The following is a 27,160-nucleotide window of genomic DNA, read 5'->3' as shown; positions in this document are numbered from 1 at the left end:
TTGACATCAGCCACGTTGTGCGAAGCTCTTGGAAACCGACACAGGTCAATTTTTACGTGATACAAAGGGGAGATGATTGTACATTTGTTAAAAAAAAAAAAGAAAAATTACTGAAGAAATGGTCAAATATGTGACATTGTAATGTCTTTATTTATATAGCACCTTTTGATCCAAATACGTGTTCCAGAGCTTTCAGTCATCGATCAGGATTAAATATTTATCATGGTGGCAAAATGGCTAATGGAGAAAAAAAAAATCTATATTATTTAATCAATTTTAATTGACGTGTTCTTCTAGTTGAGCAGTTATATTCCATCTTGTATGCCCGTTTTCCTTTAATATCAGTCAGTGTCCACCCCGAAGAGAAAACATACAGCAATTTATATAATGAAAACACAATTAAAATAATTATAAATTAAAAAAGGAAGACATTCCTTTTGCAAGTGAATCTTCAAGGCTTACTGCAGTCTTTCTTGCATGACTGTTCTGCCGGAAGAATTTTCCTCCTACTGCAGACCACACTGAGAATCAGGTTTAATCCTGTGAGGTTCTGAGTGCTGCCTTTCCAGCGACTAGAGCAGAACTTTTTCATCAGGACTAGCCTGGTTGCAGAGGCTCTGATTACTGAAGGCACAATCTAAATTCATTAATCCATTTCCTTAAATGCATCTGGCACTAAAGAAGTTTTGTTTTACAGTAGCAATGTTCTTTTAATCTCTGCTGACAGGCTAGAGTCCAGATTCTTGATGATACCCTGCTGTTTCTGAGATGCACTTGTTTTCCAGAGGATAAATTGATTACGAGCTATCTTTACAAATGCAACAGTGATTCTTCCCTGGTAGAAGTGGTGCCTCTGTCAAATACCAAAATCTTTTCAGGGACTCATCGTTTAGAAAAAGGAGTGTTTAATGGCAGGATTGTGAAGGTCTTTAAAGAATTGTGGCCTCCAAAACTCTCAAAGGGAGAGTTTCCTCTGTTTGTAGCAAAACCAATTTTGTTGATCCTGCAAACTGACACAAATAAATAGTAGGCCAATTCTAAGTACAATCCTCCTTAGTTTAGACGCAGAACTGATCTTAGATCTTTAAGGAAATGTACTCCAGTAACGTCTGAAAGACTTTATTTAAATTAATGGTAGTTAATGGAAGTATAGTGAATTTTAAAGTCTCTTTCCTCTCTTTCAGTAATGGAAAAAATCAAAAGCTTTATTTCTAATTTCTCCTGCTGTGTGTTTTGCTGACATTACAGTACAGGTTTTCTCCTTTTCTGTCTTAACAGTCTATGTTAAATTAAGTATTGGTAAATGTGCTTTTCAATTTTTTTCTAATATCAGTTCTATTTATTTGCAGATAATAAGGCAACAGTTTCCACAGCTAACAACAAGAAGACTTGGAACCAGAGGCCAATCAAAGTAAGCAGTGTATGGTATTATTATCATCTCACACAGGGCCCCATCTGGCTCTGGCTTTACTGAATAGAATAGTATAAGGTCAGGGAATAATTTGTCCAGTTGGAGACTTAAAACCCAACTTTGATGGAGGTTCCAGTGTAGTCTTTACATTGTCTTATTGATTCAGTGGTGATCCTGCAAAGGTAGTCTAATGGAAGCCTTTTACTGATTTCATCAGCAGTATTTTCCATATTGTTCCGGTAATGTTTTTCATCTCAACTCACTTTACACAACGTAAAGGACATTCAATCCCAGGAGTAACGGAACTACCATTGGAGGGTGGGGAATGACAGCTGGTTAACATCATGTTTCAGTTTAGAGGACAAGTGGCAGAATGCTACCTGGAATTTAGGCAGGTATTGGTCTAAACTGAAATTGCTCACAAACCTGGATTTATCCACCATTTTTCCTGTGTAATGAAATCCAGCATATCTTTAAGTGATCAACGAGGTAGTTCATTGCATTACCCAAAAGATGGTACTTCCTGAAAACAGTTCATCCTAATGCCAGAATGACAAATTGATTCAGAAAGAAGAATGCACTTCCTGGGGTATTTGACTTTTTCCAGTTGTTGACAAGATGTGATTCTACCAATTTATAAAGAGGATACAGTGATGTTTTTATACTTTTTTCTGCTTGTGGACTCCATGAAATTTTTCCAGTGGAGCTTTGAATATTTTTATGGGAAACATAAGCCTATTAAAAAAATATCTATATATATAGAGAGATATATATGCTTTTCACAGAATTGTACAGGGTAGTCTAAGGGTAGTCTCTGTAGATTGCAAGTGGAAAGCTGTGGAGGGAAGATGAAAACCTGGGACAGTGTATTTGCAGAATTTTGCTGATAAAGGTTCTCTTTCAAAACAAAGCCTAGAAACACAATATTGCTAAATGCTGAGAAATAAATATGCTATGAGAATGGAATTTACATACTAAAGCTAGAATGACCCACTCTTTAAACAAAAGAAGAAATTAAGATGCTAAAAGAAATGCCATTAAAATTAACTCTACTCTTCTCTTCTAACAAGTGGTCCATGCCAAGCAGTATCTTTTTGATGGGACCAAATGTCCTTTCCCCCATCTTGAGATTCTCCTAATTTTTATAACTAAGCTTTGTTTTTCTAGAGCAGCCATATTTAATCAGCTAATTGAAGATTTGAAATCTCTTCCCAAATGCAAATTCAGAGCTACCATAATATTATGCATGACGAAGCTACCAGAAATCTCTCAGGAGCAAATTCTGGGCTAGTCCAACAGCATGTTAGGAAAGCAGGATAAGTCCAGACTCACAGAATCAGGATTTAGCACCGAATATAAGTTCTGTGGAAGTTCATAAAGACAGAGTGAAAGCGCACAGGTTGCTTTATGGAAGCATTCATATGAGGCTACCTGCTGTCAGCTATCAAATCACTCTGAGATTGGCTACAACTTTGTTATTTGTCTTCCTGTTTAATGAAAGGAATGAGCACTGCTGTGTTTCTAAACTGTTCCTTACGCAGCTCCAGGAGTCTCTCAGAGGGGCAAGATGCTCTTCATCTGCTGACTGAAGGTGTCTTGCATCTCCAAAAGCTATGTCTGCTTACTCTCAATGAGGCTAAAAATCAATGAAACTTAATATTTCTTGCATATTTCCCCTCTAACCTGCATGCCTATCAGAGGGGCTTTCAGGTCATATACTCCTCTCAGGCCACCTTTGCCATGGATCTGCTCACTGTCTAGCAAAGAAGGGGTTTCTGTAAAGCGTGCTGTCTGTGCTCTACAAAATCCTTGGCTCCTGAGAGGGAGATCATAGTCACTCAAATGTCACAGCCTTGATAGGTATGAAATTGAGTTCTTCTGCTCCAAAAGAGGATGCCTACAGCTTTGTCAGTGGTTGACACCCCAAAGATTATAGCATACAGCGGAGTCGTTCTCATCTGGTCCATTGATGAGGAGAGGTATAAACACACACACACTCTCTACATGCACACTGTACTTCTTTACAATAAATACACTCCTTGCTACACCCAGCACAGCTGTAACTGAGCTCTGGTTTTGTTTTCAGAAACATCTGACTGCATTCCTGTTAAGCGTTATGTAAAGAAATTACTTTAGGCATTAACACTTCAGTCCCTTTATCGCCAACTGTGCTGACCGATTGCTGCCAGTATGATTTTCATTCCACTTCCCCGCTACTGCCAAAGGAAATTCGGCCATAGAAGTGGTTAAGATTATCTGACTTCACACTGTTCTTCCTTCAGTCTTTTTATAGCACGGCTGCCTTGTAACATTACAAAGTTCAGAGCTACAATAGTGCTATACTCTTGGTCATCAGTTGTGAGGCTTTCTTTTTTGCAGCTGGGTTTATTGCTGTAAGCATGCAGCTGTTCTCTATCGCACTGAGCTTCAAAACAGTTCCACCAGAGGTGAGCCATGAGAAGGCAGCTAAACATAAAAGCCAATTTCTTTCTGTGCTGTAGTTTGAAACTCTTCAATTATGTTCACGAGAGGTTAGTTAAACCAATGGAAACTACATGGTGTGAAGGGAATTTTGCTTCTTTCTTTGAAGGAGTGCTGCAGATACTGCATCCATGAGAGTAAAGAGGATTCCACTGTTTACCACAAAACTTACTGTTGTCTGCATGTTATTCTGCTACAGATCAAACTTTCAAGCCCTATTTATTGAATTAAGTTGGGGTTTTCTGATTAGAAATACAGAAAAGTGCTTGGAAAATAATCTCTGTAAACTGCACCAGTGAGTTTTTGCCATTTGGGATGGTAAAATTACTGAAGGAGGAAGCTATCTGGAAGAATTTTGAAGTTAATTTGGCTGTTGCTGTCTATATGATTTTGAAGCTACATGGAAAACTCTTTTATGTAGTTTACTGCCAAGTGCAATATACCAGAAATTCAATAACGCACAGTGAAATTCTACATTTTCCAGGCTTTCATTCATTTTTTTCTTGAACTGATTTAAGAGTAAACTTGACATGAGACCAACCCCTGTTTAAATTATACAAACCTTTCAGTCCATCTAGAACTTTTGCAGTCCTGCTTACTGTGACCTTTCCCCTTTTTTTCCCCCCTTCCCTTAGCAATTTGTGGTGCTAGCTCCCTGTAGCATTTCCTTTTGGTTTCCCCAACCCCAGACGTACTGCACAGGATGTATGTGAGCTTTATGGCTCTTACATGCAGTGCAGACATGACAGCTGCTAGAGACCAAACTGGGGACTTGAACTGCAAGTTGTAGTTGTTACCATTCAAGCTAAAAAGCCAGACTTCTACAGCTGGTGTTATAACCCCAGTGTTAGCTCAGACTTGCTGTTAGCTATCTGTAACAGGTTAGGACCAATCTGGATCCTGGTTTCTGGTGTGGAATACACGTTTTGGCCTAAGCTCTGATGGGCAGATTTGGAGCCCATAGTGTGTCTTTCTAAGGTATTGAAGCTAGGAAATCTCATTCATACCATATCAAGTGTAATGTTTTAGTAAATCTCACTTGGTTATTCAATATTGAGTTCAAGATAGCTTTTATTTTTAGTGGACAATATGGAATGTCCTCAGTAGGCATGTCAAGGGAGCCATGTACTAGAATTTTGGTACAACTCCCCAGGCCTCCTCTCAGCCCATCTGTGCTGGTAGACAAGATTAGAGCTTCCAGATCTTTGCCACCACTTTCTGCTGGAGATTATGACATGCATTGATCTGTGGGTGAATGACTATGGGTGAAAAAAGGAAAAAAGTCACTTGAGTTTATTTAAACTACCATCACTTAAATGCTACTCTTCCACTAAGATGGCCTTTGTAAAACCAGCTGATTTTGCCTAAAGCAAGCTTGGGTCCATTCAAGTGAACAGATTTGCTGGCAGCACTCTGAGATCAGTAACTATCTGGGGAGTACAACAAGCATCCAGAGATGGTAACATCTCCTGCCACTGTAGTGGGATCCAGAAGACTGTGTCTCATCATGGTCTGATAAGGTGTAAGGTGAGAACTGGAAGATCATTGAAAATTCCATCTAGGAAAGTAGGGTGAATCAAAAGTATGTGAGCAATACAATCTTATGATGCCTTTTGTAATCATTAAAAATTTAGCTGATGGTTTGGTGGTGCCTACAGCTGAGAAACTGAAATAAAAGTTAGCACATTATAGAAGGAATAAGATTACCTTTGCTACTTTGATGCAAGAGTTGGATTGGATAATCAGTGCTTTCATTAACACCTATAATAAAGCTAAATTGTAGCTCAAACTTGTGCCATAAGGCCACCAGTCCATTTTTATAGCACGGTCACACTGTGTAATTCCCACTGTGGCCTGCACAGAGTTACAGTGTTGTGTAGTATCGCTTGCTGATCTAAGCCCAGTGCTGATGCTAAGTCATGAAACAAATAATTTTGAACTGTACATTTCCTATCATTTATTGCTTTCCAGCACAAGCCTTTCCCCCCACCTCTTTTCATTGAAGTGTTTTCAATTTTTGAAGCATTTCTGATCAACTCATTTGCAATAAAGACTCATGCTTTTCAGGGATCAAACCAGCCCTCGACAGTCTGAGAATCAGAGAGCTGAAATAACAACAAAAGGACCAGTCCAGAGGGTCTGTACCTCTGCTTATCGCTAAACTAAAGGAGCAGCTGCACAGTAGAGCTCTGCCAACAAGTGGCTTTAGGATGCTTTTTTTTCAATAATAAGAAAAAAATGGAAGTCCATTATTTTCCTGCCCTGCAACAGAGTCTGCTTTATTAACTCTGAAGAGAGCTACTTTTACCGGAAGGAATGAAAATTGGAAGCCAAATATATTACCACAGTGTTCTGCTACAGAATCAATGCTTGTTAATAATACATAAACTATTGCACAGTCTGTTTTGCTGTAGAAATCATTAGCATTATGTTTCACCTACCCCCATATCTTTTTTTTAAAAAAATTTCAAACAATCTGCTTTATAAAATACACATCTCTATGTATCAGGTACCATTATTATGGAATTGCAGTGAAAGAAAACTCCCAGTATTATGATGTGATGTATTCTAAAAAAGGAGCAGCCTGGGTCAACGAAACAGGAAAAAAAGAAGTAACCAAACAGACAGTGGCATATTCACCACGATCCAAACTGGGAACATTACTGCCAGAGTTTCCAAATGTCAAAGATCTAAATCTGCCAGCCAGTCTGCCAGAGGAGAAGGTAACGCTTTGGAAATCTTTTCTCGGCTTGTCTTAGGTTTTTTTCCCTGCTCTGGATGAAAGCTTTATCTAAAATATAAAGACTTTAAATTAGAGTAAGTTTAATAATGCTTTGACTTTATTTATGGGGGACTTAATTACTTCATATAATAGGAAGAAATATCTTCCCTTAAAATAAGCAGCTGACGCTATCAGCTGTATAATATTTCTAAAGCCCATGCACACTTTTTTTAAAGTTACATTACATACAGCAGGTGAGGTTTGAGGATAACTGTTTTTAAATATGTTATAGCTCTTTAATATGTGAACACATCTGATGGCAAACTGAGAAACAGTTTTGATGCTTTCTTGAGCAGAGAGGAACTTAGTATATTTCTTATCCTTCTAGACTAGAAATTAAGAGAATCCTATCTGCACATATGACAAAAGTGCTCTGGCTGCTCTTGGCTGAGCTTGCTAGTTTTCTGATGCTATTCACATGTGTAGTATCAATGTAAAGTGGACAAAAGAATAGGGTTTTATAGTTCTTTATGTCCTAATTAGGGCCACATTCTCGTCTTTGATCTCACTGAGGCTTTTTGCTCCTCTTACATTTGAAGAATCCCCATTGACATAGAAAAATCCATGAATTCAAAGGGAGAATTTACTTTTAAGAAGAAAACTCATCTTAAAGCTAATCTAACTAATCTAACTAGACTCTAACTGATTTCATTATTTTTGCGATTGTGCATAGGTAAAATAAGAAAAAACTTTTTTGTGCTCTATATTCTGATAACTTTAAAAGCAGATTTCTTAAAGTAGAACGATCTTTTGTGTGTCTCCCTCATTCTTTTTCAGGTTTCTACCTTTATTATGATGTATAGAACTCACTGTCAGAGGATACTAGACACTGTAATAAGAGCAAACTTTGATGAGGTATGGTTAGAAACTATAGTTGTAGTTTAATGATACATAAGGTATTGATGGATCTGACAGCTTATTTTGAATGTGATATTATAAACTTATGGTTTTGTGGTGGCAGATCCTTTTCATGAGTGATGAACAATACCTATACTTGAGTATATAATATGTGACTCATAGCATTAAATCTCACTTATAACACTGTGTGAGTTAGAGGAATGAAAGCAATGGGAATGTTTTTGTCTCTTCGTTCTCCAGCAGGATTAAGGTAGCAATATCCCCTTACAAGATGTTGGACAATCCAGTTCTTACAATTCAAGAAGTCTGTCCACCACCACTTTTCAAAGCTTTGAGTTGGAACTGAGCTCTGTTTGAAGGAATTCCTCTGAGTGTTCAGCACAAACCCAGGGCAGGTGCCACAGCCAAAATGGCAGGCTCTGCTGGTCTCCTAACAATGGTGCGGGGCAGTGGGGGGCCCACAGCCTCCCAGATATCCCAGAAAGCTGTAGCTGAAGTCTTCAATTGTTCAGTTGTACTGCAGTGCAGCTAAGAACACACACACTGCTCAGCAGTTGATACCATCCATTAGAGATGGGTAAGGTTTGTACCTGCTGCATATCTAACTGTATCTGAGGGTTTTCTGGCAGTGCGCACAGACAGCTCTATAGTTAGAGCTGAAAACCAAAACATTACTGGAATGCAAGCAGTTTCATCTTACATGTGGAGAAGGCCTCTAGTCCAGGAAAACAAATCTGACTATAGAGATGCTGAGGGCCTGACTCAAATATGACATCCAGGTCCTGGAAAAAATCGAAGGAAATGGGTCTTTTGACTCTTCCTTCTGAACAATGGCAAGAAATTCCCTGCTTTTCTTCCTCTCACTGTTTAATTCTCATGCTCTTCTGGTTTGAAGCTGAGGCTCTTTTAAGTCATTGTATCCAGTCTAGATGTTTCCATATGAGAGAAGTATGTGACACATATTCAGGACGTTTTGCTGGATGGGTCTCAAAATACTTTCTTAAGAGCAGGGTGTTATATTTTGTTAGGGAATCTGTCTGAATCAGTGGTGGGGAGGGGGCTGAGCAGCCTCAATATATAAATGGCAAATATTGTCTACTGCACCTGGTGTGGTTACTTATTTCAATACAGATTGTGTGCAAAAGGTTATCACTTATGAACACCAATATTCTGCCCCCTGTAGAACTGATCATATTGTCTGCTGAATAACACCTTTATTTCGCAAACAAAAATTTTCAGAGGTATATTTTGCTATGTCTGAAATCTCCCCATTTTCTTTTTTGTCTTTCTACATTCTTTCTCCTCTTTCCTTCATAGTGGAGGAAAGAAGAAATCCATAAGTGTAGTGTTTCTTCCAAAATGAAGACAGAAAGTGGTATATTGACCCCTGTAAGCCATGTGTTATCCTTCTCTCCCTCCCTACACCAAGCCCTAGATTGCATTCCTTTGTATACAGGGACAGAGAGCAAAGAGAGAAAAAGGCTTGACATGTGGAAGCCAAAGAGTTACACTCACCAGCCACTGATGGAAGGTAAAAATCCGGTGGTTCCCATGGGTCTCTCTCATGTAGACACCCTGTCACCAACTTGGAGTGTCTGCTCACCCTTTGGTTGATTATCCCACTGTGCGCTGCATTACAGTATAAGCCTGTCTAGTTAAGGAATATACCTTGCCTGCATTGTACACCATCAGTCCAGCTCTGGGGCTGAAACAAATGTTATATAAGCAGATCATTTAAAGAAAATGGTATTTGTGGCTTTTGATTATTTTAATTTGAACATCCCTGCTTCTTCTCGTGATTGCAGGTTCAAAGTTTTCTTCTGCACTTTTGGCAAGGGATGCCTCCTCATATGCTGCCTGTATTGGGTTCTTCAACTGTAGTGAATATAGTGGGAGTTTGTGACTCAATTCTGTACAAAGCAATTTCTGGAGTTTTGATGCCAACGGTACTACAAGCATTACCTGACAGGTCAGTATAGCTAGCAGCACTGACCACTTCTAGCTCAGCTGTCTTTGTTATATGTCTTTTCTTCAAGAATGGCACCAGTTCTCAGAAAGCTGCTTGCTGCCACCCATCTCCTGAGTTTAAATCACTGTGTCAATTCAAAGGTGTTGAAGAGCTGACACGTTCCTGAAGAAATGTTCAGATTTTAACAAGACTTGTATTGTGAAAAACTTGTTATTTTTTGTGTGATAAAGGATACCACCTTCTTCTTGGTTTATTAACATCAAGCTGATAGTCGTGTCCCAACTTTCAGGGTATGTCAGAAGTCTGCAGGCTGCAGACTGCCACACTGTCTTCTGAAAATTTCAGACACTTCTCTGCTAGTCTGGGATAACAACATAACAGTATTCTGAATTACAGTGACAAGAGGAGCTGGCCTGCTTGCTCTATTTGTAAATACTCACATACATATTCAGGCACTGCAACCTAAGCTTTTGTCTCTGTATGCACTCTTGGAACCCAATTGTTATTTTGCTTGCAAGGAGTATAAAACATGAAGATCATACTTGTGAAGTCTTGGACAAGCTGGTTTAATTTAAATACTATCCTATGAAGAACAGATGCATGTTTATGTTAGGATCACTTTATTAGTATTAAGAAGTATTTGCCTCTTTTGTTTCAAAGGTAAATTCACTTTTCCAATCTGCGTGGTAGATCTCAGCAGTTTTCTCCCTACCTGGAGCTCATGTGAGTCCAAGAGGTCTTGTTTATATAGGTAAAGCAGGACAGAGATCAACAGTTCACGGCAAAAAGTGTAATCACCGAGTGCAGTCAACCTGCTTCTCCCTTTGATTTTCCAGGAAATTCTCTTTTTCTAAATATATGTGTACACCTTTAGTATTGTTTGACTCATGTGTTCCTGAGGTTGAGTCATTTGTTAAGAATATTGCTCTATGAGTTTCTTATTGGTGCTATATATTTGGCCCTCAAGATTTTAAAGTGTCTCTAATCATGGCAAATGTTTTCAAGATGTTCTGCTGTCCTATGCACACTGCATGACTGATAAAGTACAGGCAAAGTATTTTTTCCACAAGAAACCTGTTATAAGAATGGACTTTTCTTGATAAGACATGTACATTTTTACAGGCTTTGTCCCTCACAGCCCCCCCCCCCCCCAATCTATTTCATTGGAAGGATTAAACAGAACAGCAGTCCTTTTCTCAAGCTGCTTAGTTCTTTCATAGCAAATAAGGAGAGACTTGAGTGTGAATATAGACTTTTGTAATGCATATAAAGGGCCAGATTGTGGCTATTAAGCCATAGCCTGCACTGGAGGGGGTGAAGAAGGGTCTCATTGCAATGGAAGCTCCTGAAGGAAATCTTGCTGACTCAGCCAGAATCCTCTGAGGGACTTCCTGGGAACAAATATTGGCTGTCCAGAAAAGCCACTTTTTAGTGGGTGCAGCAGTTGTCATCCATCCCCTGTCCTGTTAAGGTGTCTTTGTGGAGCAGAGCAGGCCTGTGGCCATGTTTATTTTACCAGCTCTGTTCTCAGTGCAGCATGTTAGGAGTACAAACAGAAGAAGCTGCCAAGCTGAAAGAGGGAAGGTTCCTTGCATCTTTCCTCTCTTTCTCATTTGTGTATCTCGAGTATTGCTACAGGCAGTGCAGCTCAGTCTGGCAGAACCAACTGTTAGGGTCCCTTGCACAACACCCTGCAACTTTTCCTGGAACCTGTCATTTTATACTGAGCAATTCCAAGAAGAAGGGCAGAATGAGCTGTCTACCAACTTTAGCAGGAAATGATGGAGCCATCAGGAAAAGGTAGGAATGGAGGAGAGAGAAATCTCACTTCTCTGGGAAAGTTCCTGTCCTGTGCCCAGCTAAGCAGGCAGGCCCTGCTCCCCTCCACTTCCCCACCTGTGTGGGCTTGGCCTCGAAATTCCTCCCCACCATCATCACCCACTCATTGGCTCCAGCCTGCAGCGTAGTTGGTTGTTGCTTCACTTGCGCATCCCTGAGTACATTTGTATAAATGTGGGCACAGATGAGCTGAAATCCAAAGCTTGATCTGTTTTCTTCTTTAAACAGTTGTGATCTTATGTTTTTATGTTTGTACAGAGTGGGAATGATTTTATTTCAAGCTAAAAACACTGTAAGTATCAAAGCGGTGCAGTACAGAGACTTTAATTCTTTGTGAGGTTTTGAGCACAGTGATATGTTTTCTTTTTCCCGCCAATGTTTTCAGAAGTTTTTCTTCACGCCTACAAACCAAAATATATCAGCAACTCTGCATAATAGTGAGTTGTAAATAACGTGAAGACTCATTGTCTTCATGTGTTCACAGATCTTGTAACATAAAGCACAGAGTAAACATGTTCTGATGTAGTAATTTCTCTTTTCAGTTTGACGCAGGTAATCCGAAAGTTTGCAAAGCAACTGGATGAGTGGCTGAAAGTAGCTCTCCATGATTTACCAGAAAACCTACGAAATATCAAATTTGAATGTATGTATTGCCCAATCTCTCTCCTATTAAGCTGGGATGCATACAGTGTTTATCGATTACAAATTAATTGGAAGTGAGACTAGTGTTCTTTTAGGAATTAAAACCTGTAAGCGTTATAAATCTTGCATTCACTTACAGTCTCCACTTGTTCATGAGAACCAATTTCATTTAGTGAAACAAGGCACTGCTCAAAATGAGAAGAATTGCTTTTCCTTTCTTGTGGATTCTGATAAGAAATTAATTTTGTTGATAGTAAGCAAACATTAAGGATGATATTAGGCAAAGGAAATTATTAAACAAACCTTTAGGCTAGCACAATTTGAATACAGCTTGAGGCCCTTACTCAAAAAAGTGCCAGAGTTAAAAATGAAGGAGATCAAATTACCCTGTCACCACAGGAAAGGGCACTAGTCCTTTTCAGACGTGCTTTGTAGATGCCTGCAGTGCACATCACCTATTGATAAAGCCTGCTTTATTTCACGGCTCTCAATTCTTTGCCTTTCAAGAGCACTAAATTCCACACCACAAAGTTAAAGGAAAAAAAAAAACCTAATTTAGGAGGATTAACTATTTTGATCAGCATGGAAAATTAGGTGTATATTTTCCTGAGAACACTCAGGATACAAGTTGGAACAGCTAGTTTTAGGGGTTTTTTTTGTGTTTACTAATTTATTTTAAAAGTTACACGGAGTCAGAACTGAGAATATGCTTTATCACATCTTTGTCAATTCAAAAATATCGAGAATCTGCTACAGGAAGATCTCTTCCAGTCTTATAAGGGGGATGGAAAGAGATGGACAATGCACTTTATAGTAATTTTCAGTCTGTACTCTTTAACTGCCACTGTGTACGGTACAGAGGGAAAACCTACTGTGTGGCCAAGCCCAAGGCCTGTTTGGATAGATCTGCAAGTCTTTGGTGATTTTAGTATAAGGAAAAACTTGAGAGCATCCTACCTTTTACATGAGCCTTTGTTGCTTCTGCAATTGTTTCCTCCTCATCAGAACTTGTGATAGTGTACACAGCCAGTGGAGGTACTGACAGGAATAACTGGAAGCCTTGGTCATGTTTGCAATTCCCGAGTCACAGATTTCAGACAGATGCAAAATACAACATTTTAAAAGTTCATCTTCCAAGTATAGGAAATATCTTAATACAAGGTCTATATCACTTGGAAAGAGCTAAAATAGGAGCAGAGGCCTGGCAAGTACCTCCTGGGCCATCTTACCCTATAGTATATTAGTACATCATGTAATCTCTTTCAGAAACTTTGATCAAATTCTACCTGAAACTGTATCAGATTTTAGCTTCTACTAGTCCAGTCAAAAGACTCCTCCAAAACTAGTTTGCATTAAGATTTATCAACCTTTTCTAATTTCCACACATAATGTAGCTATCATTTTATGCCCACTTGTTCTTGCACCAACATTTTTCTTTCTGTTAAATAGTTCTTTCTGGTCTTCAGTTCCTTTGTGTACCAAGAGAAAATTTTCTATGCTCAACAAGAAAGCTCTTCCATTGTCCTCTACATTTCTCTTGTCATCTCATTATTCACAGCATCTATAAATCATTGCTTGTAATGTGCCTCTGTAAAACTGATTGAGCATCCAGATTTAAGGTTTTAGGTCAAGTTTTAAACTAAGTTAAAACTGGGCTATTTGAATGAACTCTATATAGCCACAATTGTACATGGGAAAGTGGATATATTTTTTTTGGTTCTTGTTTTAATTTAGTATTTTCAGAAGTAATTTTCTTTATTTAGCACAGTATGTAAATATGTATCTCTTCTTTCCTGCAGTGTCCAGAAGATTCTCACAAATACTCCGGCGACAGACATCACTAAATCATCTCTGCCAGGTAAATATTTCAGTTACCCAGGTTTGCTGAATGCCATTTTTACTGACTTTTCAAACAATTTTATGAATTGGTAGGCTAGACTTCACTCAAAGAGGAAGAGATCATGTTTAGCAGTTTGGCTCCAATATTTATTGTAACCATCTTTACAAAATCAAAAATTAATCAGCAAAAAATGCTTTTCTAGACTGACAATCTCTGATCATTAAATTCAGCAGGGTATTTTTATGAAACAAAATTATTATTTGATTTGAAGAGATGGTTCATTTCCAGGAAATAAATGAGAGACATTCCATTCATTTCAGAGCAGTTTGGATTAGACTTATTGCAAGGCAAGAAAAATTTCTATGTGCCTGACAGTAAATTCCAATTATAAATCAAATGCAAATTAGTAAAAAACAAAACAGTTGAACTGCTGGGGTTTTAAATAGAAATATTCTTGCAACCATAGCAAGTGAATATAAAAACTACTCTGAAGTGTTTGTTTTTCACCAGTTAGTTTAGATCACAATTACCAATCAAAAAGTCATGAGGCCAAATTCTGTGTAGTATAAAAAGGGGGAGTAAGCATTGAATTAATTAGATTTTTACCCATGTTTTGGAGCAGGCAGTTTGTGTTTCCCATCACACTGAAAGCTCCACTTTTGGAAGGTACATCCCACACCCCAGGTTAACCCTGTGAGTGGTGAAGCCCACAGGAAGAAGCTCTGGGGAAAAAAAACCCACTCCTGCAAGGACTTCTTTGTAGATTTCTTCCTGCATTATTTTAGTGGTGGAGGCAGAGGTACCAGTGCTACCTTTCCGCAAACACAGCAGATCATCACTGAACTTTGGACGTCCATAGGGATTCAAAGGAAATCAAGATACAGAGACCACAGCCTTCTGCATCATACCTGGGATGTAACAATTTACTTACATGAAAGACTCTTCAAATGCATCATTTCCTTGGGGAAGCCGATAACCTTAGTGTGGGTTATCATCTCTGCTTAATTTACAGAGATCTGGTGTATATTATATGACCATGATGTTATGTCACTTCCTTTTCTCTCAGGCCATCCTCCCCATTATCAACAGCAGACCCCTGTCTCAACCAGCCAATAAGCAGATCTGATGCAGAGGCAAAGGAGCTTTAACCTTTTCATGTGGCTGAGGGAAGAATGAGAGTCTTCATAGTTTGGGAGAGGGGAGGGTGCCAACCTGAGTGGGGATTGTTTGGTTTTGGCTTGGTTTTTCTTGTTGCTATTTGGTTTTGAACTGAAGCTATAAGCCAAAACATTTACAGTAACAAAGCTGGTCAAGAAAACCAACAGAGCTGTTAGAGATTGAGGCGTCTAGCAACAGCACCACCAGATTAGGGTTGCTCGTCAGGGTTTGTGATGGATGCAATCAAAATACTTGCAGCTGACTGAGGTAGGCAAAATGACTTGGGAGTTCTCTGTGGTTAGAGGGCCTGTAATGTCCATAAGACATCAAGCTGGTGGGTGGGGGTCCATGAAGAGAATCCACTTAGTGAGCCTAGCTAAGGAAGCATAAAAGGGGATAAAGCCTATTTTTTAACCTAATAAACCATGAACTAATGAATAGATTGGATTTGATTACAGGCATCAAGAACGGTGATCCACAGTGCAGACATCACGTTTCAAATGCTGGAGGACTGGAGGAATGTGGATCTGAATAGCATTACCAAACAAACCCTCTATACTATGGAGGACTCACGGGAGGAACACAGAAAGCTCATCATACAATGTAAGAGCAGAACCCTCAAATAAAGCTAGATGAACTTTGTTTCCTGCTGGAAACAAAGCTCAGTGAAAGTAACACTGTTTTTGCAGCCATTGGTTTGCTTGGAGGCTTAAGATAAATATAGAGACATTTATCAAAATGTAAGGCAAAGCCCTGTCAAGGTGTTATGTTTTGAGGCATAGATCTGGGCACTCTTCCATTAATGAGTTTCTTTCTAGTATCCAGAACAGCCAATGGCACAAAACTTGCACCCAAATTCAGGAGGGTTTTTTCCCATGAACTTGAACAAACTAAATCCACGAGTTAACCATTGATTCTGATAAAGTCTAATCTCTCCTGCTGTAGAACTGCAGGAGAGTTGTCTTTTCAATGGCTTTGACACTAAAGTGGCTGTGTATTTGAGTCCCTTGTAAACATTTATTTATAAAAAGCTCCATTTTTACACTGTTTTCACAAACAAGATCATTTGATGAGGTAAGCTTTCACCCTGAGCTTTTATGAGTAAGTAGAAGTCCCATATCAAGCAAGCTCGTTGGCTAATTTAGATTCTGCCTAGTATAGTAAGGGCGTGAACTGAAAAGTGACTTTGGAGATGTTGGCAAATTGGTTTTAGAGTCAAAGATCTTTTTCAAATATAAAATTTAACTTGCGTTGTCCAGCAAGTGTGCGTGGTTGTAAGCTTAGGTGTAACTCTAAGCACGCTGAGTTTGTCCCTCTGAGGCACCAGAGGTGACCAGCTTTGTCTTTATCATCGTTCATAACCTCACTTCCCTGTGAACCCACCTGTTGTATTGCAATCTCTCTCCTGAGGAGGACCAGCCATCTTTTATCCAGAACCAGCCTTAATGGGGAGCAACCCAGGCAACCACTCGTGGGAGCCCTGCAAGGGTAGGTTTGCTAGTGGGGTACCTCTTTCAGTGAGTGGCTGGGAAGAGGAGGGGTGACACCTTCACATGTACACTGGACCCTGCAAGGTTGACTTTGGCACTCATCCCACCATGTTAACACCAGAAGTCTTCTCCTCAGTTTAGGGACAGGCCTTGAACTCTCTGTTAGCTCTGTTTTCGAGTGAGAGGCGCTCGGTATTCTTTCCTCTCTTCCTTAACCCTTGATTCATTTCCTGACATGGCCCTCTTCCCTTTATGAGGAGATAGAAACTTGACATGACAGCAGGGGTGGTAGCATATAGTGAGACTGGAGTCCAAAAGCTGGGTGCATCCTTCTGTCATTTGTTATGTCTTCAATATCTACCCATCATCCTCCTACTGGCCAAAAAAGAGAGTTCTCAAAGTTGTAATTCCTAGTAGCAGCGACAGTTTTGGCTCTCATTCAGAAAATCCTTACTGTTTAGGAAAGTTTTTTGTGTATGTGCTAGCTATTTAAATACAAACTTAAGTGTAATAAAATCAAATGGAATTTTCATGAATACTAATGAATTTGAGCACATTTTCTCATATTTTAGGCCCATATAGTCCAATAAGTGATTACTGAGAAATGGTAACCTAGTGTGAATGTTCATCAGTGAGATGGGATTCCACTGAGATATGCAGATATGTATAGAGATTATTCTAGACCTTAATTTTTTTTACCCTATCTTTGATGTTTATTTTATTGGCCAAAGATCTTGTCAAAGATCATGCTCTGTATGACTCATATGGCATAGAGTAAAGGCCTACTTTCACATTCTTGGTATTAATAATCAAGAAAGTATGATTTCCAGCTACTGTAACTGGAAAAAAATATGTTTATAAGCCTATATGCAAGCTTAGAGAGAAACAGAAATATCAATGGGTATAAGAGAATCTCTTTCCTGCTCTGCTATGGTATCTTTGTCTGACATGGTTTCTTCTTTATTCCCTCTTTCTCAGATCCTGTTGAGGTATTTTTAACAGTCATTAAAGGCTAAACCATTACTTTTCTCAAATAGGTTGTTGTACACAGTTGCATTGCTCCAGCAGCAAAGCAGGCAGCTGGTTTGTTTTTCCACTCTTGCTCCCCTCTTTGCACAGCATATGAATTACTTCATCTGTTGTATCAGTCAGTTTTTGTCCAGCCAAACACTCAGGTAAGGAGACAACATTTAGATTTCTCTGTGATCCTGTTCTGAATAAAGGGAGGTTGCCCATTCAACAGAACAATGAAACAAGATAAGGGGGGCCCAAACGTCATTGTTTCCCTTCTTCCCCAACTAATGTTTCTCACCATGCAGCCTTTGAAAGCCTAAGTTAAACAAAGTTACAGTCAGGTGTGAAGCAAATGCATTCCTGCTCATCTTGCTGATCCAACTTAGAGACCAGGGAGCTTGTTCTTTGCATTATTGTTGGATAGCGCCTCTGGTTCACTTCCCTAGCTATCATCTCTAAGCTTTGCCTCCGCCACCTCCCTCCCTATCTTTCCTATGGTGGGAAATTCCTTTCTTCTGTTATTCATAATTAAGCATAAATGGAAATGCATGGCACACCGAGATCATCCTGTAACACAGCAGGTAGAAAGTATCTTTCTTCCTGACTTACTGGGCTTTTTATTTTAGCTAAGTTGAAGAATAGTTTCTTAAGGTGTCAAAGCGCATGTTTCTTTGTCTTCCAGCCATTGATTCTCATAAATCGAGACTTGCAGTTTTAAGAGCTGCAGTTGAACGACTTGATTGGTTTTGCTTTCTGTATTAAAATATGAATATGTGTACTCGGGAGAGGTTAAAGAGTATACAGGTTGCTTTTTGAAACTCTTCCCGATAAATTAAGTATAGCATTTGTGCATTGGTAGCAATTTGTTTTGAAGAAGTAGAAGTTGATGGAAAATCTTTGTGTGTGTGTGTGTCTGGCATGGCAAATAGATGATTTGCAGCAGTTAAATCATGTTTTTGCAACTGAAGCATTATATAGATGAGAGCCCTATCAACAATACTCATCCACTTGGTGCTTAGAAGATTCTTTATGCATTTCTAAATCAATTTCATGCATGACCTTTTTTCATCACCAGGGTCAAGGCCTAGCTTCGCACTCTTCGTAGAGAACACCATAAACGTTTCACTTCCGGACACATCAGACAGCTGAAGCTTAAATCAGAAGATTATTTTTAAACAATAGGTCCTGATTTGCTCACATTAAAATACCACTTCCAATGACTCCATCACTTTCAGTAGAAACAAGATAAGAGACCAAGCCAACTTATTGGGTCAGCACCAAGAAAGATATATTTGTTATAGCTAAGCAATCTATTATAAAAACCGCAGCAAACTTGTGATGTTATTGGCAGCTTTTTGTGATTTGTTTCTCTTTTGTTCAAAATGGAATCCAAGTACTGAGGTAGGCTATTTTTTCTCTGTCTGCCAGTGTATCAGGAGTTTGATCACCTTCTGGAGGAGCAGTCCCCCATTGAGTCGTACATCGAGTGGCTGGATTCCATGGTGGACAGATGTGTTGTAAAGGTTGGTAAGCAGGAGTAAGGACCTGAGTCACTGATGTGCATTAAAAGCTCTATTCAGGTCCGAGATTTTTAGCAAAAATAGAAAAAAGGGGAAAAAAAACCCCAGTCAGTCATTGGTAGTAAGCAGGAGTAAAGCATCAGTGGACAAAATCTCGTCAGTTTTCATGCTCAGTGTGAGAACAGCTCACATTGAGGATTCTGCTTTTCTCTGCTCTTACCTATTCTATCCCAAAACATGATATTCAAGAATAGAACAGGGTTGAGGTTTCCAACCAAATCAGTATTTCAGGGGTATGGAGAGATGAGTTCAGAGTAATCCTAACTACACAGTGCAAATAAAAAGCATGATTAGTCTGGCCTTTTAATATTTTAATGAAAAGGGTATTTAGGCTAGCTAATTCATTTCTATGCATTCAAACGTAAGGAAGAAAGTCTACATTACCATTCAGTGAAGGACACATTTATGTTGCCTTTTGAACTGATTTGGGATACTAAGGACTTGTATTTTATTTTAAGTGCATGCAGAAAGCTACTAACAAATCTTCAAAAATATTTTCAGAAGTGATCAGGCATCACCATCATTTTACATAGAGTATGAAGCTATATGACTGATCATTTTAACTTCTGTCACTAACTATGCTTTGTATTAGCATTTTTGATTAGAATTTCAACTCTTCATTCCAGTTGTTAGAGCTAAGAAGCAGAAAAAAAATGCTGCCTCTCTCTGCTGCAAAAGATCCATACAGAAAACAACAGATATTTCCCTAGATTACTTGAAATATTTTGATAGTTTTGTGGAACTTTTCCTTTAGTCAGTGGAATGCAATTTGAAATTCAGACCACAACTGTTAATATTTATAAAGAACTTAATATGAATTTTATTAGCTAATTGGATGAACCTGATTCTTTAACTCACATATGGCTATAGTAAATAATTTTTTTAAGAACTAATGTGTAGAGTGTGCTTTTTGGAAAGTATTTTTGCTAGTAAAATGACTATGTGAATTCATAAAAATAAAACCATGAAGGAACAAAAAATTTTATATTCAATAGTAAACTTTACTTGAAATATTAATATAAATTTTCAGTATAGAGCAAGCATTCTGGATTATAAATTGCTTCCTTGACTAGGAAGCAAGAATGAACATGTAGTAATTAGGTTAAGATGAAGATCAGAACAATTTTTTGACAGTCCTTTATATAGGAAATTCAATCTTGGTGTTGAATAATACTCTATGATTTCCTCTTTCTGAAGGTTCTGGAGGTGGCTTTCTGTAAGTTTTTGTTTGGTTTGGGGTTTGGGGTTTTTTTAATTTTTAGTGTGTATTTTAATGTGAAGATAAAGGTAAGTAGTTTTTCAGTACAAAAAAAAAGAAGACAGTTATGTGCATCATTCAGCTGTATGAGGTGGTAGAAATAAGTTTCTCCGTGTCAGATATATCTGTCTTCTTGCAGGTAGCTGCCAAGAGACAAGGCTCTTTGAAGAAAGTAGCTCAGCAGTTCCTCCTGATGTGGTCCTGTTTTGGCACTCGAGTGATTCGGGACATGACTTTGCACAGTGCACCCAGCTTTGGTACTTTCATTTTGTTGTCATAATTGCATGCCACAATCAAAAAATTCTGTATCCTGGCTTGTGATGTGCAGTTTAAATGAAAACATAACCAGTTTTCACATTTCCAGGGCTCTACTAACAAAAGGGTTGGGGCTACTGACATTTGGAAATAATGCTCAGACAGATGTCTGCCTTCAAGATTTAGCCAGGGGAGCTGAAAACATTACTACTTCCTTCTGTTTGTTGTTACCCAGTAGCTGGAGTTATCAGTCGCAGGTCAGCTGGAGGAGTTGATTACCGGAGCATTCCCTAATGCACTTCAGTGCAAAGTGATCCCGGTTACCCAAACCACTCTGACCACGTGTGATGGCTTTGCACTGAAGTGGATGAAAAGCTCTCCAGGTAACCTCTTTACCAGTTCTGCTTTTAAAATACATAGCATTTTAAACTAGTCTTTGCAAAATGAGTGTGTTTCTATACCCTGGACAGATTCTCTTCCATTCTCTTAGAATTCAGTCAGGGTGGAAAAATAGACTTTTACTTTTTAAATGAAAACACATATTGCTTTTCTACACAGTTTCAAAAGGGGCTTTGTCTTGAATCCTGGGGTACAAACAGTTAGGATTAAAATCAGTTAAAAGCAGGAATGATTGAAAATTGACAGCTGTGTCATGAGTATGAACATTCACAGTCACTTGGAACCAGATTTTGCATGAAGGATGGTTTTTATAAATGCACATTTGTCTGAACATGTTAGTAGAAGATTAATAATGAATGAATTTATGAAGGCACTGCATTAAACAACTGCAAGGTTTTCTGCCAGCTGAGCTTTGATGGCCTTTATGCTATTAGAACCATCTAACAGCATAAATTTAATAGCATAAATTCAGATACCATCAGAGATAAGCACAATATGATCTGTATTTATATTTTAATCTGAAACTACTTTCATTGGTTTCCCATTGTAAAGAATTTTCCAAACAGGTATTAGTGAGTCACCAGTAGCCATCAGGATAGAGAGCATCCCCAGGATGATCACAATTTCCATCTGCTAACTTGTGTTTTCAGCACCAGTGACCTGGTCACATCTATTTTCCACCTCCTCTAGGACTCATTTTCTCTTTGAGTCACTGCAGCTTTTCTTTTGTTGTGGGCATAAAAGTAGCTGATACTGCTTAACAGTATACTTTCCCCCAGTGTTCAGAAATCCCTTTGCATGAGTGTTGAATAAATGCTGAATTTTGTTTTCTAGCACTTTGGGTTGGTGCACTTCTCTCTGCAGACATTAATCTCAACCTGTGAAACAGGCGGGTACCCAACAAATGAAAAAACATCCTGTCTTAGTGCAATGTTGAGGTTACACTGTTACAAGTCATGAAATGCTGACATTAAACTTCCCCAAAGGATACATTATTGGTACTGAATTGCACATTACCCCAGTATTTTTATTCCTATTCAGGATATGTTTGTAACCTAATCAAGCATTCTCCCTTTCAGAGCATCAGTCACTGAAACATCTTTATCAAACGGGGATTCCACAAATAGTTATTAGACCACCAGTTGTCTGAATGGTCTGTACAGCTGTGATTTCTTAGTTATTATATATAATGGAAACATTTATGAACTTGGCATGTAGCGAGTAAATGAGAAGATTGAGAGTTATTAATTGGTTCGAGTTTGGGACCCACTGCAATATAAGATTTCAGATCTACCAAAATAACTTACCTGTTGTCTTTGTTATAAATTTGGCTCTTGAATTTCTCATTTTTGAGAACTTTAACTGCTCAGCTAAGTTTGTAGAATTTTGGAGGTTTTTTGTCTTTTTAGTTCACTGAGTATAAATGTGTGTACAAATGCATGATTCTCTTTCTTATATGGACACACACCTCTGAACATGAATTTGATATGCTTATATGTAACTACTGTCAGGGAAAGAATGTACTTGTCATAGCTGATGCATTTTTCATGTGTATGTGGTGTTATAATTAGAACTGGATCAATAACTGCTTTTCAATTTGGTAGCCAAAGCAAGAGTTTAAAAAAAAAAAAAATCATTGTGCTCAGTGTGAAGCTGAGGTAGTCTGGGTTTTTTATCAAATTCAGAAGTCTTTATTTTAAAAAAGTAAACTCAAAGAGAATTCTTTTGCATCTGCTACATTTGGTGCTTAGACCACAGTTGCCTGCCTCAGCAGTCTTGAAGCAGTGTTAATCACTGCCGGAACAAGACGTCTAACCAAAGGGCTAGAGGATTTGTCCTGTGGGAGGGTTTTCTCATCTTTTATGTTGAAATTATTTCACTTTGTATAAACCACATAACCATTTGTGGAGCTGCAGAGGTGTGCAGCCTGTTAGGTGGGTTCTTTCCTGGGAGGTGATGTGACAAGAGTTGGTCAGTCCCTATTCTAACCCTTATTTATACATGGTGGAGTTTTCCCTGCTCAGGTGCAACTCCAGTGGAGGCAGGAGGAGATCTGAGCCTTCAGGTTTTCAAAGGGGAGAATGACACCGAAACCATATCCTCATCCTATCAGGCAGAAGCCTGGGCTATCCCTACCTTGTTTCCCTCAAAATGTCCCAAATGTTATTTAGCCATGGACACAAATTTATAATAATTTGTATTAATGATGCTACTCTTTCACTGCAAGGCCATTTGAGACATTGTTCATGAATTAGAGTTGAGGAAGTTCCAAAAGAATAACCCCTGAATGTAAACAGCTCAGAGCTAGATGGCAGAAACTCTTCTGTGCTTTATTTAACACAGTTCCTTCTAGCTTTTCAGAATAATACATGCATTTAAGTGAGTTCTATGGAGAGAAACAAAGACTAATTTACTGTTCTAAATATTTACATCTATATACCTTTGTTCTTAACTTAAATAAAAAGTTTTGCATTTTTACTGCATTGGAAACTGATTCAGTGGACTGATTTTTAATTATTTTTTCCTGCTTCAAGCAATATATAGATTCAGATGGTCACAGTGTAATTTTTTTTTAAAAGTAAAATAATGTGTTAAATGATGGGATCTTTACTATATACAAGAAGGTATATTTTTTTCTTTGAAATATATGATACAGAAATCTGATTGGAGGAAGTTGGAATACCTGTCACTGGACTGGCTAGCACAGAGATTTGATTCTGCAGAGCTTTTGAGCATGGTAGCACGGGCAGGTTGAAACAATCCTTGGCAGAAAAAAGCTCCTCTCTTTCTTGCTCCCTCTCCCTTTTTCTCTCTGCCTGCCTCCCTCCCTCCCTCCTTCCTGTCTATGCATATCAAAGGCACAGTTGGTGGCAGTGTTTGGGTAATGCATCCAGTGTATAAAGTAACTAATTAGTAATAGAAGCTCCATGATTTTCTCCAGATCTGGAAATCTCACTGTTGTTTTGCTACTTACACATAATTGCTCTATCTGTTAATAGCTGCTGATACTTACTGTACATTAACTGGGTAATAATTGTCATGATTTCTGTTAACTCCTGAAAATTAGAGCCAAATGCTATTTATTATTGTAACTACAGTCTTTTGAATAACTTCTTACCTCTTCCTAAAGAAGCGTATGGTTTTCCAGCCACAACTGGATGTGTTTCAGTACTTAAAGATATACTTGGAAGAACCAAATAGTTTCATGTGAAAAACAGTAGCTTGCAAACACAGAATAGATTATTGTACATTGTGCTGAAAAGCTATTCACTGTGTAGCTGAAATGTGTGCCCTGATATTGGTTTCACTCTATAGCTTACATTTCATTTGACTCATTTAAAAATGTAAAAATATTGCATTCATTCAGTACCAACAACTTGTTTGTCTAGTGTCTTTCACGCAAATTCTGGGCTCAAAAAACTCTATACAGAGTTTAAAAATACACAGTGGGAGAAATAATAGGAGAGGAAGAGAGAAATTCAAAAGAGTGACAAGAGCACTAGAGTGTTTTTAAATGCTGCATTCAGTATTGCCAACCCCAAGTCTTCAAAATAAAGCATTAGACCCCCCAAAGACAAAGACATTTTTTAAAAATAGCAAATCTTGGGGTTTTGTCATTTGCTTGCTAGCATTTTAGTGTTTAGGGTTTATACTTCCAAACATTTTTATGAAACTACAAGCAACTTTCCTTAATTTTTTTTTTAATTAAAAAGCTGAGCAAGGAGTTTGATGGGAAACACTAAATACCTTGAGCTTTATACCATCACATGAAGTTTGCTAGCATTTAGACCTGTTTTTCTTACTTGGAAATACCTGTTACTAGTAAATGCACTAAAGTCAATAGAAACTTTCCACTGAAAAACTGTAGTCAGAAGAAGAGCGAGCATTTTATGGAGATTCTTGATAATCTAGATTTCTACTGGGGAAATCCTAGATCAGTAACAAGGTCTGCTCTTTTTATTGAACTGCTAAATTGAATAGGATTTTATTTACCAAGACTTTGAACCCAAAAGATTTCTAAAACCAAATTCTCCACAGTAGTTAAGTGAAGATGTCTACTATTTACCCTTGCAAGGCTGGGCAAACTTGTTACCATTTTGATTTGCATAGATACGTGAAACAAATGAAAAACAGAATGCTTCAGGTTCACCAACAGCCAAAGATCTCCTCCCCATAGCAAAGGTGTTGCAATCATGTATGTCCTCTTGCTGTGCTGCCTTGCCCAAGAACACAAAGGTGCGTGTTCACCTCCCAGTGTGTGTGCTCAGCTCGTATCAGTGACGACAGAAGCCATGCAGGCGTGGAGTGAGAGAATGAAACACAAAGACCATCCAGGTCACAAAGAAAAAGAATGTGCTCAGAGTCGCTTTGAAAGCTGAATTGCCAGCTAGAATTGTATGAGGACGTAGGGTCTTTCAAACCACTTCTTCTGCCCCTCAACAGTATGTTTGAGTAGAGATGTCAGAGTAGGGGTAGTTGTGCTTTGTTGTGGTAAAATCTAGTATTCCAAGATAAACCTAACTTTCCTGTGAAGAAACCAATCATTATGAAATCTGACTGAATTTGAAATTTGTTGCCTCTTTTTCCTATGGAAGTGTTTTTCCTCAAAATGTAGTAATGGAATTTCAGAAAGAACACATCTAGATGAGGCATTGTTTTTGTCTGGCAGTAGTTGGTCTCTGTTTCCCTCTCAGCTGCTGATCTTTCTCTGGTTTAAGCCAGCTGCTGGACTGGCTATTATTTTAACCTGACCGCATTTGCAGTTGCCAGAGTTATATAATGACTTATATGAATGTATTTTAAATATTCCGTGCAAGTTTAAATAAACGTAGGAGATTTTTAAAAAAACAACATTGTATGCTCAAATCTTGTCTGGAGCTATTACAGGTACTCTGTGTCATGGAGTCATTGCATAAACTGACCAAACTCTATCTTGATCCTTGTCAGTCTTCTCCTGCAGATGAATGTTATTCCTTTCAGGAGGACACTACACAATGTCTTGGCTCTGATACTTTGCTCCTCTATTTTTCCCCTGAAATGCATCTATGGTCTCTTCTTACACATCTATTTTTGTGTCTCTGTGTGCTCTAGGGCAAACATTTCTTCACCATCCCTGACATGTATCCTTTATAAATTATGGGAAGCAACTCACTTCCTTTCTGCAAAATGAAGCCAGCCGTGCATTTTTAGTCATTTAAAGTCTATTATCCATTCCCCGCATCCTCCATACCAGTTTCAACTTGTACTAATTTTTCTTGACCGTGGGTGACTAGAGTTATATGCAATATTCTAAGTGAGGTTTCACCAGTGCCTTGTGCAATAGTATTAATATTTCTGTTTCTACAGGGGAAGTATATAAATCAGAGGATGATATAAATCTCTAAGGGCAGAACTTCTTACAGTGTGCTATTAAATTTCATTTCCATTACTCTAGCCCACAGCATCACCCAGTCCTTCCTCCTAACAACATTAACAGGTTCTCCATCTGTACTCAAATCTTGCTTGAGGATTTGTGGCAGATAGCTATCCATATAATCTCCTTTTACTGTTAATTTTCAAAGTGGTTTTTGACTCCATTCCCTGCATTTTCTTTTGTTCATACTCTTCCCTTAAGTTCTTCAGTCCTTTAGCCCTTAAGTTTGTCACATTCCTGTCATGGCAGCTAAGAGATAGTACCCTTGGCATCTTCCGAGGTAAGCACAGAAACAGGCCAAATATTATGCTGCTGATATGGTTCAAACTGATAATTAGGAAAATATAATATAGGAGGAGAAGTATGACAGAGCAAAGCTTTGGCATGTCTTTCCATCTAAGACATCCATAATTGCTGCTATTGCCTCTATTTGGCAGCTAATGGGTGCCTCATCCAGTCCAGGCAATGCACTGGAGATATACCATCAGGAGATCTGGAAGATTGTTTCTACCTTCCTGTTGATTAGTCTCTCATTTCTTTGTCCAGCGTCACAGGTAGTTCAGAAAATTCATACCAGGATGTGTCATTAAGGCAGCCAATTCAGGATTCTATTTCTGACAGAAACTTTTATCTGGTCCTTTACATAAAAGGAAATAATTCCACTGTAGTGTAATTGTCTAAATGGTTCAGTGCTAATACAGGAGAAGAAAACTCCATCAAGTCCCAACTCTCACCTAGGCAGCCTCCTTGCACCCTAAACCAAAATAAATG

General features: G+C 38.5%; 1 protein-coding gene across 5 annotated transcripts in view; it reads left to right on the top strand.

Annotated features, from left to right (window-relative positions):
- Positions 1 to 27,160, top strand: part of RFX4 (regulatory factor X4) — a 98,284-nt gene that overhangs the window by 44,621 nt on the left and 26,503 nt on the right. For all 5 annotated transcript variants that reach the window (XM_074825322.1, XM_074825317.1, XM_074825316.1 and 2 more), the window contains 9 exons: positions 1,350 to 1,411; positions 6,402 to 6,615; positions 7,452 to 7,529; positions 9,338 to 9,501; positions 11,883 to 11,983; positions 13,782 to 13,840; positions 15,439 to 15,583; positions 18,913 to 19,007; positions 20,462 to 20,579. In XM_074825322.1, coding sequence (XP_074681423.1) covers positions 1,350 to 1,411; positions 6,402 to 6,615; positions 7,452 to 7,529; positions 9,338 to 9,501; positions 11,883 to 11,983; positions 13,782 to 13,840; positions 15,439 to 15,583; positions 18,913 to 19,007; positions 20,462 to 20,579 — 1,036 coding nt within the window. The remainder of the gene's footprint in view (positions 1 to 1,349; positions 1,412 to 6,401; positions 6,616 to 7,451; positions 7,530 to 9,337; positions 9,502 to 11,882; positions 11,984 to 13,781; positions 13,841 to 15,438; positions 15,584 to 18,912; positions 19,008 to 20,461; positions 20,580 to 27,160) is intronic.

Source organism: Strix aluco, chromosome 5, assembly GCF_031877795.1.
Source record: "Strix aluco isolate bStrAlu1 chromosome 5, bStrAlu1.hap1, whole genome shotgun sequence".
Lineage (NCBI taxonomy): Eukaryota > Metazoa > Chordata > Aves > Strigiformes > Strigidae > Strix > Strix aluco.
The sequence above is the reverse complement of the archived record's forward strand: the minus strand, read 5'-3'. Positions and strand labels throughout refer to the sequence as shown.